The sequence below is a fragment of the Cibotium barometz genome, chromosome 41 (genome assembly GCF_041138505.1).
Source record: "Cibotium barometz isolate CiBa-2024 chromosome 41, ASM4113850v1, whole genome shotgun sequence".
Taxonomy (NCBI): domain Eukaryota; kingdom Viridiplantae; phylum Streptophyta; class Polypodiopsida; order Cyatheales; family Cibotiaceae; genus Cibotium; species Cibotium barometz.
This window is the reverse complement of record NC_141086.1, coordinates 7,037,342-7,053,430: the sequence shown is the minus strand read 5'-3', so window position 1 is coordinate 7,053,430 and position 16,089 is coordinate 7,037,342. Positions and strand designations below refer to the sequence as shown.

The following is a 16,089-nucleotide window of genomic DNA, read 5'->3' as shown; positions in this document are numbered from 1 at the left end:
TTTCCTCAGTGGTGGTAGAGGCATGTCACTTTGAATAGCCTGAAGTGTAGAAGGAGGACTTATTCATGCAGTCCCCCACCACCTTCACAAGGCTCCAAAAAAATAATGAGACCAGTATCGAAGGGAACATCCAAGGCTACTAATAAGTAAAAAAGATCAAGCTTCAACCTCAAAGTAAGCAGCTAAAGGGCCATAGGAACAAGCCCCAATAGGCTACAATAAACCCTAAAAAGACTAGTGGACCATAACCAATGGTCCCAAAGAAGACATCAAAGAGTATGCAAAAAATAGTGCACGATCACTTATCAAAGATAATGGCATCATGACTATTGAAAAGGGTTCAGATGAGAGCTTTAAAGCCACCTCCCTATATAGAAACAAGAAACCTCCTTGTATAGAAGCTTTAAAGGTCTCAACTTCAAATTGACCATAGTGATAAATGACTCACCAAGTCCTTGGAGTACCTCTCAGGATGATGCCATCCGCTCTATGGAGGATTCAGTTTCTTTTACCCTACTTGTGCTAAAAAATGAAGAGTCTTTCTACACAAGTGTCTAAAGTAGCTTGACAAAAATAGGAAATTGACAAGTGATGAGTGGATTGGGAAAATGGGACCATGGCTCCTCGAGTCATTCGTTATGGTTGCTTTTAGTGGTGGGCATTGGTGGGCTCCAGGGCTATCATGTGATCATCCATGGGTACCTTGAGTGAGGTGTTTGAGTGGGTTGTCTCCAGCGTTTGTCTCTTAGGAGGAACTTAGGATTGTCAAAGATGCGGTAATTCTTAAGGAGGGATAAGGCTAGTCGAAGATGGAGCTTAGGATTGTCAAAGGTGTGGCACTTTATAAGGAGGAATAAGGCACATAAAGTGGTAGCATGACATCTAAATTTATTGATGGCATGACATATAGCTTTTATGAGCATGTGGGTAATGTACCTTTCCATATGGATTCTTGCATGAGCCTTAGAGCTCATTTGAAAAGGCCTCAAGGCCTCATCCCAATTTACCAATTGGCTTGTATGTAGCTTAGCTAGAATAATGAGAGCGAGACTCCCCAATTTTCCAGTTGGCTTATATAAGCCTTGGATCTCATTTGAAAAGGCCTCGACCCAATTTGCTAGTTGGTTTGTATTATGTAAGTTAGCTAGAATAATGAGAGCAAGACTCCCCAATTTTCTAGTTGGCTTGTATAAGCCCTGGAGTTCATTTGAAAAGGCCTCGGCCTTGCCAGTTGGCTTGTATGCAGCTTAGCTACAATGGTGAGAGAGGGACTTGGTTATGTTCATGCACTTGATCAAGAAGGAAAAAAGAGAAACCGTAAGAAAAGAAAGGAGGGCATGTTTATTCCCTCCATGCACTTTAGTTTTGTTCCTATCCACCTTTACTCTCTCTTTTGGAGAGGAACCTCTCCCTGAGCACTACCACCCGGACAACAGTCCACACGCACGCACGCTTGCAAGGGCGAGAGTCCGGACGTTAGACCTGTCAATCTGAAACCTGGGTCTGGTAAACTGTTAAGCGACTTCCTCTTCGTCCACCAGAGCCCTTGACGATCGCTGACAGGCGCCTCAATTGAGAATCATGGAGGCCATGAAGAACATGCTCCGGCCTAAAGCCAACCCCCAGCAGCAGTTGCGCGACTGGCAACGCAAGCTCAGACAGGAGGCACGCAACGTCGAACGGCAGGTTCGGGGTAAGCTCCTGTATGGTTTTAATGATCGTTTTAGGGTTTTTGGGCTCCATTTAAGGGCTCAGCAGCTACACTATTTCCTTATTAAGAGAATCAAAATCTGATTAGGGTTTGTTTAGGGCGTGATCTCCACGTCGTTTAAACCGGACTTTGAGGTGATTACGATGTCTCTACGTAGAGTTGGGAAGCCTAAAACATGCTCTTTGAATGTTTAGATGCATGTAAGATCACTTGGATTGTTTGCTTTTGAGGGCCTCTGACGACCATTTTGATCTTCCACTGTCGATCTGGTTTTTTCAGACATTCAGCGTGAAGAGAAAGGTGTGCAGAAGGCTATCAAGGAGGCTGTTAAAAGAAACGACATGGTTTCTGCAAAGGTCAGTGCATCCTATCCCCCCTCCCCCTTCCCTATCCCTTTCCCATCTCTCCTCCCCTTTTCCTTCCTCCCAAGTGCTACTGACACGATTTCACTGTATTTTTACTGTTAAGAAGAGAGGTCTGAATCCCAAATGAAATCCTCAGGGCTAGTAAGGACACCATTGATGCACGCGGAGGCTCTAGCTTCTTAAATTTCCTAGCATCTATAGCAAGGTGAAGAGGTTAGAATGTATCACACTAGTCATGGGAATATGGCTTTTTTGAGACCAACACAAGCCTTGTTTTTAGTTGACACAGAGTCAACAAGCCATGCAAGCATAGGATGTCACGCCAAGGACATTTTTGGGCCATGGTGAGTGTCCAATAGAATTCACTTTGTTGAAATGGCAAATTCTTGGACATTGGAGCTCAATTGACTGGTATTTTTCTTGTATTTTGAAAGGACAAAGAGGAGGAGGTAGACGATAGAGGCTATAAGGATAGCATAGTTGGCACACTTGCAGCCGGATGGGCGTTACATGCATTGTGGAAGTGTGATCATGATTAACACTAAGCAAAAGAGATTAATGTTAGTCCTATGTTTAGCAAACACAGAAGACAAAAGATGTAACCCTAATCTATTGTATATTCCAAAACATGAATATGTACAATGGTGCTTGGATGTAGACTTAGATCCAGTTCATGCATGCCATCCTAAGATGCATATCAAAAACTCATGCTGTCCTTCACTTGCTAACGCACAAGAGAAGTAGCTCTTGCTGATCCACAAACGTGTCCTTGCTACCTTGCTTCTGGTCTTGCAGACTTTGGCATATGGATGCATAATGAAGTGCCTTAATCCCTTCTTTTATAGGCTACAAGTGGGGAAGTTGTGTTCAAGTCGTTTTTCCCTTTTCAGCCCATAAAACAATGTCCAAGAAGTCATATTTTGTGTCCTACCCCAAAAGTGTCCCATCCATTGTCGCATGTCCTTGGTACATCTCGGCACCATTTAGGTTGCCAAAGAAGTTTAAATAGGTCATATCCTACCTCTTATCTTGCCAAGATATTGACTGCAAACGAGAAAGCATATCCATGTGGCACTCATGGATATGATGCTACACATGACATCCCCTCCTAGTAAAATGGGAGCCCTTACTTCATACACATTTACTTCAATTCCGCTTTGGTCCATCTTTAGGCTTCATATGCCTTTACTTCGATTCATACCGATTCCACTCTGGTCCATTTGTAGGCTTTGCTCCATGTCCACTGGACGTGTTGAATTACATGTATCCTTATCCTTCTCCTCATTGGATTCGGAGAGACTCTTTTGAAGCTCCTTGAAAATTGGCGGGTTGACCTCATCATCCTCCAACTAGGATTTGGAGAGATCCACCTTCTTAGGATCTGTCAGGCTGATCTCATCCTACTCCAAACTGGATTCGGAGAGATCCACATCCTCGGGAATCTACTGGCTCTGACAATTGCATCTTAGGTAAAGGTACTTGCACGGAAATAACTTCTTTTGTGATCGCGTCTCCAAGGAGCTCGTGTTGTCTTGGAAGCTCTACCCCCACTTGGGCCGACACTCTTGGTGTTGGGCTGCTTCTCAACCCTAGGTGATTCCATCACGACAATTATCCTTCCTGTCATGACCTCTGCCATCACGCAATTTGTTATCTCCTTGATGATCTGAGCTTTTCATGCTTCATACTCTCTTTCTCTAGAGTCCTCTATATTGAGAGATTCCTCCATGTGGTCGATGTGTAGGTTCGACAACTCATCCTCATGCATTGTGTCTTCGTGAGAAGCTTTTGACTCCTCACCTTCATAATCCATCTCGAGTACTGTCTCCATGTGTCATGTGCACACACATGGACATGGCTGATCCAAAGCTAATTCGTGATTTGTAGTAGATAAACAGACAATTTAGGGCATGAACATGGCGCAGGAGGACAGCAGAATGGATCCCCATCAAGACCAGGTTAGCCAGGTTTGCAAAGCATTCATGGGCTGGTTGGTAGCTTCAACGGCATCATTATTGGGTGTCTAGGAGCCTATGTAAGGCTTAGCCAAGAATCATTCATTTTATGTGATCCCTCCCAAGGGATTGATCATAGATTAGACTAGGTAGGACAACATTCTTACCAATTTGGGGCTGCCTATGGCTGCCAGAACATTGTATTTTTTTTGTACAATATGAATATACTGAAACACAACCTCCCCCCCCCCCCCTCTCTCTCTCTCTCTCTCTCTCTCTCTCTCTCTCTCTCTCTCTCTCTTCTCTATCTATGTTGATTGTTCTTCCATCAAGAGCTCCTATGTAGTGCTTAGGGCTGAAAGAAGACTACCCAGAGCTTTTGCATGTTAGTGGTATCAAAGCCTGAGGCTCAGCTATACTAAGTGTTGTTGGTTGTTGGACTGTGTTCATCTCCAGCATTTATTCTATTTGTTGTACCATTTATGCAACATATTTATCAGATGTATTTTAGAGTGGGCAGCCCCCGGGTGCCTACTTGCAGCCTTTCCGCTGTAGATTCAAGAGGAGGATTCCATGGCTTCTACATCGATTGTCATCTCTTTATCTATTCCCCAACTTTCCAAGGACCATCCTAGATGGGACCAACTACCTTGATTGGTCTTTGCAGATGAAGACTTTACTCTGGTATCATTGGCTATGGGGTATTGTTACCGGGGCCGACATCAAGCCAATTGCGACTTCTCCTCAAGATGAAATCGATGCCTGGCTTGATAAGGATGCTCGGGCACATGCGTTCATCATCTTCAACATTAAACCATTTGTTGCTTGTCAATTTGATGACAATGATGATGAGATTGCAAAAGAATTGTGGGATGCCAATCAAAGGAGGTATCATAGAGAGAACTCTATCAGAAGATTGCCTTGGAGAATCAGCTTGCCAACTTGAAGTTCTTTGATATTGCCAATGATGTGTTGGGGTATGATTGATTACCTGCGGTGTGCAGTTGAGGAAGATGAATGGACGGACCCTGGCATTGACACGATCCCACAGCTGTGCCTGTCCCTCGCGTTCCTTCCGTATCGAGGGTAACTCCCCTTCCTCTACCTCTGGCCGTGGAACCCCAACAACAATGAAATCAGCAAGGTCATAAGACTCCAGAACAGATTCCATCATTACCTTCTAGATGCTGTAGTTATTCCCGTCCAACTGATGGTCCATTGGGAATGTGGGGAGTGTCGGGATCTTCACATGCTTCTCAACCATCTCAAGTAAATCTGCCATTGCGGGGAAGTAATTGAAAAGGGTGGGTGGGTGGGAAAAAAAAAGAACTTACACCTGCAAGTGGCTGTCCAGCAAATCAGCCCGCCTTCCTCTTGCTTCTCCTCTTCTTGAACAGTCCACCAATCAGCAACACAATAGTCTCCCTCTTGCTCACACCATTCCCAAGATCTATCAAGAGCCTAGAGCTCTGATACCATGTCAGAATATGCAGCGGAGATGATGACAAAATCTGAGAACACAAGAGCAAGTGCAGAAAAATACAGCAATGGAGAGAGAGAGAGAGAGAGGCGTGTAACTCTGCTCTAAATACACAAGAAAAATCCCGAAACTATGATACAATGGAGTGGGGGCCATGGGGCCATTTTATATGGCCCCATATACCCAGTCGGCCAGTGGAAAAAACAGTCGTCGGCCTCACGATTGAGTGTCCTCCATTCGGCCAGCTAAAAAAGGTCCACGACCTGAACAGAAGTAGTCGGCGTGCTCTAGGGAATGAACACATGCACACGAGTGCACACTGCAGTCGGCCAGCTTCTCAGTCATCTTGCCAGCATAGGGCATCCACCCACACCATGGGAAAAATAGGAAAAAATGGGAAAAAAATATGGAGAGTGGGGAAAAATGAGAAAACACCTAATATGGGCGGGCACACCCACAACAGAGGCTCTAGTGTGTATATATATAGACAGGAGATGACCTCTAATAGGTTGCACATACCAAATGACCCAAGGAGCGAGATTTGTATTAAGGTGGCAATGATGCTAGATGACCCGTTGGGCAACCTTTGTGCTAGATACCTTGGATTTCACAGTCGGGTGGTCATAGTGACCACATAGCCCATATGACTGTGTTGGATTTGATAGTCAGGTGGTCACTGCGACCAGATGGCCGAGATGACTATTTGACAGTCGGGCGGTCCGAGACACCAGATGGCCTAGATGATTGCATTGATGAACACTCAGGCGGTCATAGTGACTAGATGGCCCAGATAAGTGGTTACGATTGATTGAGTGGTTTCCTTGGGGAGCCAGATAGCTTAGGAGCGGTTTCCGATGAGACTGGATGCTCGACCATGACAGGACAATCCATGAACATGAGGATCTTTACATATGCATTGCGTATTGATGTATATTTAAATTTCTTTGACTTTTGTGTGCTGTTTTTGATGTATGGACAATGCTTGGATTTATGGCATGTGATAGTCCACTAGGCTCCAGACTACCTGGCCAGTGCTTGGAATACCTAGTAGACGCGAACAATGCATACTTGTTTGTTGACTACATTGTGTCTAGGTTTTGCAAGAGATTTCTTTTATCTAACACATCTAATAGGTCATGAAGAAAAACCATCAAAGACAAGCCATTGGTCAAAGATAAGGCATTGAGATGTTACCAGATGACATCTTAGATAAGGGGATGTCGAGATGCACAAGCTCACCAGATGGGCTAGTACTTGGAACATATGGATATACTTGGTACACTCGTATTCCACGGTTGAGGACAATTGCGATATAAGAGGAGGGAAGCAACTATTTGGCCTTCCCAAGACTTTTCACATGATGGAACCCTTGCTTGGACACTGGACTGGTGGAACAAGGCATGGGGATAGGAACCATAAAGTTTGCACATGAAAAACCAGTTTTGGTCAAAAGGTAGAGAAAAGCAAAAAAGTCAAAATGAGTTGACCACGAGCCATGAGCATCATTGGCAAGAGGGGATTGAGCAGGACCAAAAAGCAAAAAGCTGCTTTTTTTCAAAAAGCAATCCTAGGGCCAAAAAGCAAGACCCTAAAGTTGGAAAAGCAAAGCACAAAAGTGCTTCGTAAAAGATTGGCTGTATTTGAAAAGCATTTTATTGTAAAAAGTAAAAAGAGGAAAGCAAAAAAAAAGCAAAGCATGGATAGCTTTTGGGCAAAAAGCAAGACCCCCCCCTCAGGTATAAAATAAGCATGAACCTCTCTTGATCCTCATGAACATCCAAGGGTGGAGTTATCATCGGCGCTTGTTGTTCTGGACGTCGCTGCCAATTGCGTGTGCCACGTCATCTGTCCGTACACTGAATGGATCGCTACAGTCTGTACGGAAATGTGCATCGCTTGCTGTTCTACTGCCACAAACTGGCCTGCTGTTTGCGCTGACCTACTGCTGCTGTCGACTGGACTGCGTCGTACGAAACTGCTGCTGTGCCACTGTTCTGCGCTGCTGACCGCCGCATGACTGGACTACCACAGCTGTTGCCTGCAGATCTGGCTGCCGTCGCCTCTTGTCGATCTACACTGACCGAACTGCTGTTGTGCCGCCGTACAACTGTCGCCACTTGCTGTTTTACGCTGGCTGACTGCTGCCATACAACCACGTGGACTTGATCTGATCGTACATTGCCGTACGAGCCCTTTGAATTGTTTCTACTCCGGATTGGGTGATTGATCAGCTGCTGAACATCGTATGCTCCATCATCTGGACTTATCACTTTGTGTACCCTGTTTACAAGCTTGGGGTACGTTGGATTTGGTACTACCCGGTGAGAGATCTGGTGGGTCATCCCCGTGGTGTGCTCGGTAACAGGATCTCGTGCCTCGACATCAACTACGACTTGGGTTTCTACATCGGCATGTTTGTTTGCTTTTGTATTTATTGATGTATTGCTCTTGACTTGCAAGCCCGTGGATTGTTCTTGAATAAATTCTTGAAAGGGGGTTGGGCCTGTTTCCCACTTAGTGTGTGTGTCTTGTGCAAAGTTCTCTAAACCCTACTATCACGCCCTCTCCCTATCTTCTCTCTCTATTTGACTTGGGCTCTACCTCGACGTCTTCCATCCGTCTACACTCCTTACTCGGGGGACTACAGTATAAATAGAGGGCTCGGGGCCCGGGCGTAGGGTCATTGATGAGTTTAGGCATATGCTCGGAGGCAGTGGTGAGCAAGCAAGATAAGGCCACACCCGGCATACCATGAGCATCATCACGTTTTTTATCATCAGCAATTATTGTAAATATTCATTCATCTTAGTAATAGAGATAGGAGATTAAGTCTACATCTATCTTGTCTATTGCGTGCTTTCATTCAGGCTTACGCGGAGATTTAAGTTAATCTGCAGCTTAATTTGTGTTTTTGTGTTAATCTCCATTAAGTTAAGCACTCATGTTGTTATTACCAACATTGAATTTCTTTATTTAAAATTCACAATGCAAGAATGTATATGCTGCACTGATTAGCCTTAGGAGTTGATGCATGGTTTAGTTGTTAAAGATAGTTGTTTGATTTACGTTATGGAGGTATTGAGATGCTTTCAAGGTTCTTCTTAAGCAATGTTTTTAGAATAAATTGCTAAGTACAAAGCAGTTTTTGTTCTGGATTATGACAGGCATTAGCCAAGGAAATTGTACGATCAAGGCGAGTTGTTACTCGACTTTATGAGAATACGGCACAATTGAACTCAATCTCCATGCATCTTGGAGAAAGTGTTGGTAAGAGGACCTAAAGTTTATTTGATTAACTTGTGTTAGTTTTCCCGTGGGTTTCATAGTGAGATCCATGCATCTTACATGATCGAAAAAATAAAATAAAATTTAATACCCTTCTTTGCATGCATGCAGCAACTGCAAAAGTTGTGGGGCATCTATCCAAGAGTTCTGAAGTCATGAAGCTTGTGAATGGGCTGATGAAGGCACCTGAAATATCAGCCACTATGCAGGAATTCACCAAAGAAATGACAAAGGTATATCTATTCATTTGTGTCTCATACAAACTATACTCGTTATATGTCATTAGGCACCTCAGGGTAGACCCTGTCTCATATTATGCTGTAGTAGAGTAGAAAGAAGGGCTGGCAGTCTCTGCCAAGGATCTGCTGCCAAACTTTCAGCATTCCAGTCGTTTCTGGGGACATGTTCACACCTTGGTGGATAGGGCAGACACGTGTAAGACCCCAGAGAGGCATGTGATGCATGGGCAGACAGAACTAAAGAAAGGGCTTTGACTGGACTGTGGGGTTATCAGGGCCCAATCAGTCGCGCAGCCCTCCTTCAAATGCTGGTCATGGTCCATGGAGTAGAGAAGGGGGACCAATCTGCCTTGATGCTGGAAGAAGGGTTTTAAAGGGCTCCTTGCTCCCCCTTTTTCCAATTAATGTGAGAAGGCAACCCAGCCTGAGAGAGCAGCAAGCATTGCAAGAAAAGCCCATTCTCATGTTTTTACCGGGGTGGAGCTGTTGCCAATCCCGTTGAGTGTTTGGATTGCAACTTGCCAGCTAACCCTTCCCAATGCCATTGACAACAGCATTGGAAGACAACTTGGGAAAGGCCAGATCGGCGAACACAGCATCACACCAAGTTTGGTGTCAGGAAAATGTTGTCCTACCTAGATGCCGATCAACTTATCAAGAGGTTGTGAGCAATGTCATTAAGTGCAACTGTGCCATTTCCATTATGGTATGCCTTCAATGTCACTTCCTCGTCGCGAAGCTACGTTGCGTATTTATCAACTTGATCCTGTCCATGGAATACAATTATTCCTATGGCTTGAGGTTGGGATTTCTGTTCTCATCTTGTACCGTTTTCATAACACTTAAAAGGGGTTGTCATTGTTTATTATGTTGGGAGGTTTTGACAACTATGATATGCAGTCCTTAATTCTTAGTAACGTGAAGGGTGCCTTGTGTAGTTAACGAAGTCAAATCGTTGGCGAAGCATTATTGTCAAGAGATCAATCTTGTTCAGAAACATGTTTCTATAGAGTATGTAGAATTTCTCAGGTGCTTGAGTATGTCCCAAAACTCTCCAGCTTATGTACAAAATTTTGTGCCTTGCTGGTTCCATCTTTATGGTTGTGACACACCACCTCCACATCGGCTCGGTGCCTCGTCTCACCTAAGATGATGAGTATTGCACCAAAAGAAAGCTGCCGGGCTTGTTTCTTTTGTGATTCGACAGAGCATCTCCAGTTGGTCAGGTGGATAGGCACCTGTCAAAGTCATTTTCTAGGTCTAGATGTGTGAACCCATTTCACATAATGACTAGCTCAAGCAACAATTGGAGGAAATATTGGCCAAAGGGTTGGTTTGTCTGAGCTCCTCGCCACTTATCTTCTTGGTCAAGGAGGACGGTAGTATGTGTTTGTGTGGCGTTGAACAACCTCACCATAAAAAATTAAGTGTGGACATTTATCAGTGGTAGCGGGGCATGTGAACACCCTCCTAACTTTTATCATTTAGGTGTTCTTTATGGTTTGTACTTGGCACCACTCATTATCTAATGCTATCACTATCGAGTTATATGCGCTTTTCTCTCTCACGATTGTGTACTTGCTGAACTGTGTGTCTGGGTGTGTGTTGCTGCTGCTGCAGTGAAACATTGGCTAACATTTGGTATCAGAGCTCTGGTCGATATCCTGCTGGTCGCCCCTTTGTGCACAGCTGTGAAACCCTTGCAGTCAACCTTGTGCGCAGCCATGAATGCCCGTTGTCAGCTGTTGATTCTGCGTCCTTGTACATCGCCCATTCCTGGTGGCACTAGTACCCAGAACTCCACCTCCGCCCAGCCCAATTGTCAACACCACCATAGCAAGATAGAGAAGCTTGAGAGGACACAAACTCACTAGATTAGTATGAACAAATGTGTGCTAGATACAAAAGATAAGTACACTCCCCAAAATGAGTAGATAAGAGGGTGTACATACGCACGGGGGAAAAAACCTCCTAGTGAGGGAAAAAGTGCCCCGGCGGTCCTAACTGTGTTCATACACATCACTAACATATAATGCTACAAAAGCCATAGCATATGGTGAAGATATTTTTGGCCCAAATCTTCAAGCATCATGGCATGCCAAAGACAATTGTGGGGGACCGTGATCTAGCTTAGTCCTCTAGGAAGGGCAAGAATTCAAGCGTGTGCCAATGAAGAGTAGGTATGCTAGGGACCTGGATTTTCAGGACCATTAGAGCAAGACATGTAGAGCATTGCTTCTGAGTTCACCATTTGTGGATGGAAGGATTGGCCATTAGAAGCCAAGGGTGGTGATTATCGTCAGGCTTTTACATGAAGCCCATAATGTTTGGCTCAAGATACCGCTGTGAGGGTCTAATGTTGGAGAAGTTGTCTCTTCTAATTGCCTCACATGAAGCAGGATGTGCATGAGCACACATAGTTTTGCCAATTCATTGAAAGTTCAAGCCATACACCAAGAAGGTAGTTATCAAGCTTCATCCATTGCCGGCTCTAGAAAATATTTCTATGGACTTTGTGGTTGGATTGCTGAAGAGTTGGAGGTTCTAGAAAGGTATTCTTAAATTTGTGGATGGGTTTGAGTAAGGATACATGAAACTGGCCTTTGGTAGAAACCAAAGTGCAGTCACCCAAACACAGCTGTAAATCAGCAAATAGGACAAACAAAAGGGAGCTAGAGTGCTCCTACACACCAAAACGACGACACCTGGTGGCCCCAAAGCTTGGCGCCCCTTTCAGTATTTCTTTATTCACATTCAATTGAAGAGTTCAACTGAATAGATCATGGCCATACATGGCTTATACATATGCATGTCCAAACTGTCAGTCCTCTTGTCCTCTTAGCATAGAGGTTTCACACAGCCCTGTGCCCAAAACACTGCACTGTGATTCACCTCTAATCTGCCAAGATAGTACATCCATGAGGCCCTGAATACGCATCCAATTGGCCCATGCACATAGCCAAAAACACAGCCATACATCAGCCCGTAGACTCTTCCAAAAACATGTTAGATATGCTCCTATTTCTGCCCTCTTAGGCTGCAAATCCCTCCTCTCACAAGGGACCAAGAGTAGCACTCCTGAACCACCCACGAGCCGGAGAAAGAAGAGCTTTAACTTGTGTGTGTCTGACACCGCCCACAAGCCTGTAAAAAGAAAGAGAGAGAGAATAGTAGTCGGCTGTCTCTGTCCAGCAACAGTCCTCTTCCTTGTTTCTCCTGCAACCTGTCACCCTCCACTAGAGAGAGAAAGACAGTCCTGTCAGCCTGCAGTCCTGGCCACGTGCAGTCCAAAACTGTCTTCTTTGTAGCCCAGCCAGTCGCCTAGAGAGAGAAGGAAAACGTGCAACGCCTGTTACAAGGAGGAAAAACACCTGCTGTGCAGCCCCTGTGCACCGCCTGCCTAACCAACGTACAGTCCAGCCTTGCTCTCCGTCCACTGTACGTTTCTGCTGCAGCCACCTGTGCACAAGTAAAGACCAAGCATGTTGCCCGACTAGCCCGCCTGCTTTTCCACAACCCTAGCACCTGCGTCTAACTCCAATCCAGCTGCCAGCCCCTCTAAAAGAGAAAAACACCCCTCTTTGCTGCAGCCACCTGTGTGCCAACCTTCTCTCCATGTGTAGCTGCAGCCGTTTTTTCCTAAAGAAAAAGAGTCCTCCAAAAATAACGTGGAACCTCCCAAAAGGGCCATGACTCTCTAAAAGGAGTGTTCTTTTGTTTTAAAGGTTTTAAAAACCTTTGTCCCCTCCAAACATTTGTCCCCACATGGGATTATGTAAAAAGGACCTTATTAATTCCTAATGTCACCCTTGCCTTAAGTGTGAACATTAAAAATATGTCTTGCACACCGACCACCATGCTCACACATACACTGCACAAATTCACAGGGTCATGACAATACACACCTCGTCCCTCGCAAGTTAGGTGTACATGCTCAGGAGGTGGCTAGGCTTTTCATCCGGGAGTGTTTTGGTAGCATGGACTTCCGAAGAAGATAATCTTGAACAGGGTTCCCATGCTCAAAGGAGTATTTTGGAAGACCTTGTTCTACGGTATGGGGAGGAAGTTACAGCGTAGTACGCATTCCACCTCATAGAGAATCAGTCAGATGAACAAGACAATGAAGACCATGAACAAGACAATGAAGACTATGATTCAGTGTTATCGTGAGGAGCATTGGACTCTGGGAGGAGTTTCTATTGTTGTTGGAACATGCCATTAACGACATGGCAGAAGACTCCCTTTGGGGTTTTGCGCATAAGTTTCAGGTAGCCCTGACACGTGTAAGGTAGCAAGCAGGGCAGTCCCCGAGCAGCTTGTCGGGCACACCTATACAAGGATTGACTGGGCCTTCAGTACAGTATCTCATACATTTTCGGAAGTTCTTCTGGAGAGGGTCCTTGATTCAAGGCAAGGAAGGGCTAGAAACGAACAGCAACATTCATTGTTGGGTTGAGCACTAGCATCTTGTTGGGGTAAAGGCATTATGCCCACCCTTATAGTGTGTACTAGCCCATAAGTTTTATAGTACATAGTACACTTAGTACTTTTAATGTACTAAGTGCACTATGTGTACTTGAGCAAATATACATGTGTGATAGGGGAGTCACACACTTATATTCTATGAGTTGACTTATCCCCACATGTCTCTCTCTCTCTCTCTCTCTCTCTCTCTCTCTCTCTCTCTCTCTCTCTCTCTCCCTTCTTCTCTGTGTATGTCTCCCACATGAAACCCTAACTCTAATCTCCCTTCAACTGGTATCAGAGCCTGCGTGTACTGTACGGACCTGCGTGCTGCATCAGAACTAGTCGCCTGGGTGTGCTGCGTGGGCAGAAGCTTGTGTAGGGGCCAAGGCACATGTGAAGCTGCTGTGTGCAGAACAGGGGCAAACCAGCTCGTTGTACGCTTGCACCTCCACGAGTCGTTGGGCGTCAGACTCCTGGCCACAAGGCGTAGCAGCGCACACCACAGGGCAACAGCGTTCGCAGCAGGTGAGGCGCCCAGAGCTAAATGCTGCCAGCTGGCAGGTGACTTTCTCGAAGCGTCGTGGGAGTCAAAGACTCTGCAGTACGCGGTTGTGGTGCCATCACTGGCGGGCGGCGCTCAGCTCATCGCGTGTAGCGCTGGTCAAGGCGTAACAAAGGGCACGCTTACGTGTCCCCGTGGAGGTCACGTCGCGTGTAGCGTTGGCCACTAGTCGGAGGCGGCATCGCTTTATCTGTGCCGTGGCCATCTCGCCACACTCAGCCCAGTGCCTTCCGTGCGCCTACCTCGCATGCGCCTGCATCTTGGTCGCCTTCAGCAATACAGCTGCCCTCTCAATACCTACACAGCAGCAGCATCATCAGTTCACGAATCAGATCAAATACGACGACACCCCCTTTTCTGCAACATAAATCAGAAATTGCCTGAGGTATTTGCTTTAATTTTGGAATTTGCATGTCCAATCATCAATTGAGCAGGTACACCTCAATTGAGCAGGTACAGGTCCAAATTGCTCAGATTTTGAGCGAAATTGGCAACAATCAGGTGACATTGGTCACATTCAGGATCAATTTGCAAGAAATCGGATGTCAAAATTTGGGGCTTTTGATGTAATTGTGCCATTGGGCATTCATACATGCTGTATGATGTGAGCAATCTCACATTTGGGGCAAAATTGCAGGAAATTGGAGTGCAAATCAAAGGGCTTTTGTGCCAATTGAGTTGATTTGCATGCAGGCATTGGCATTTGATGCTTTGGGCAATGTGTTGATGCCTGTCAAGCACTCAATGTGCCATTGAATCAAGGGGCTTTTATGTATTGGATGTATATGTGGCCAGGCGGAAGCATTGTGAAGACTCTGGATGCCTTCATGTGCGTCAATGTACCATGTATGATCAGAAATTGATCTTAAATCAAGGGGTTTTTCAAGATTTTATGCTTGTTGAGCTTGGCAAAGCAGCAGGGAAGACTTTTATGCTTTGAACCCTCAGAAATCCACTTGCAGTCAAGGGGCTTTTGCTCAATTTCAGTCCGGGACTGTTGTATGCAATGGTAGGGACTGTCAAGGTCTGATTTTCACTCATTTGGACAGCTAGGAGAGCATTTATTGTTGCTGTACTTGCTGGTACAGATTTGGTACAACTTTGTACAAGTTTTGGCATGGCTGTACATTGATTTGAGTGAGGACAAGGTTCATTTTCAGCTGCTGTACTTGCCGGTACAGATTTGGTACATCATTGGTGAGCACTTAGTACTGTTGTACAGTACTTTGGAAGGGGAACAGAGCACATCTAAGGTGCTGTCATAAATCTGCAGCAACCAGATTTTGGTGATTTTATCACATACAGTGGGAGTAGAGTTGCATTTGTGCTTCCGCAGTGGGAGATAAACTTTGGGAGAACAACTGTGAGCACTTTGTGTGCTTTTGGTGCAGTGTTTGCACATCTTGCAGGGAGTCAGGCATTTACTGTGTCAAAGGTTGCATATTGCTATGGCAACCACAGGTGAGAGCTCTTCATTGCTTCACATCAAAAAGCTTGAAGGCTCACATTATTATGACATTTGGCAAACTCAGTGCTATAAGGTGTTGCTCCAAAAGAAGCAACACAAGCCCATCAAAGAAAGGGGTGTAATGCCCGCTTCTCTTACTGCTGAAGAATGGGAAGATATGGATGAGCTGGCAAGATCCACCATCATGTTGTCTGTGTCAGACACTTTACTTTTCAGCATACGTGAAGAGAAGACGGATTGGGGAATGTGGCAAAGATTGCAGGACTTGTATGCCCAGCAAAGTGCCTCAAGCAAAGTGTATTGGTTGAAGAAACTCATAGGTCTTCAAATGAAGGAAGGGGCGTCTATGACAGCCCATCTAAATGAGTTTAATGGTATTGTTAGCCAGGTCATCAATCAAAAGTTGGCAATGGACGATGAGTTCAAAGCCACCTTTCTCTTATGCACTTTGCCAGAGAGTTGGGACACATTCAGGACAGCCACTAGCAATTCAAATGCTATGCTGTCATATGCAGATGTGGAGGGTGCTCTCCTTCAAGAAGAGATGAACAGGAAGA

The 16,089-nt window shown here is 45.2% G+C and overlaps 1 protein-coding gene across 1 annotated transcript in view; it reads left to right on the top strand.

Annotated features, from left to right (window-relative positions):
- Nucleotides 1–1,391: 1,391 nt before the first annotated feature.
- VPS24.1 (SNF7 family protein) overlaps nt 1,392–16,089 on the top strand; it is a 30,776-nt gene continuing 16,078 nt past the window's right edge. Inside the window, exons 1-4 of the mRNA XM_086779921.1 lie at nt 1,392–1,693; nt 1,991–2,067; nt 8,676–8,778; nt 8,908–9,029. Of these exons, the coding sequence (XP_086636047.1) occupies nt 1,582–1,693; nt 1,991–2,067; nt 8,676–8,778; nt 8,908–9,029 (414 nt within the window). The 5' untranslated portion in view covers nt 1,392–1,581. The remainder of the gene's footprint in view (nt 1,694–1,990; nt 2,068–8,675; nt 8,779–8,907; nt 9,030–16,089) is intronic.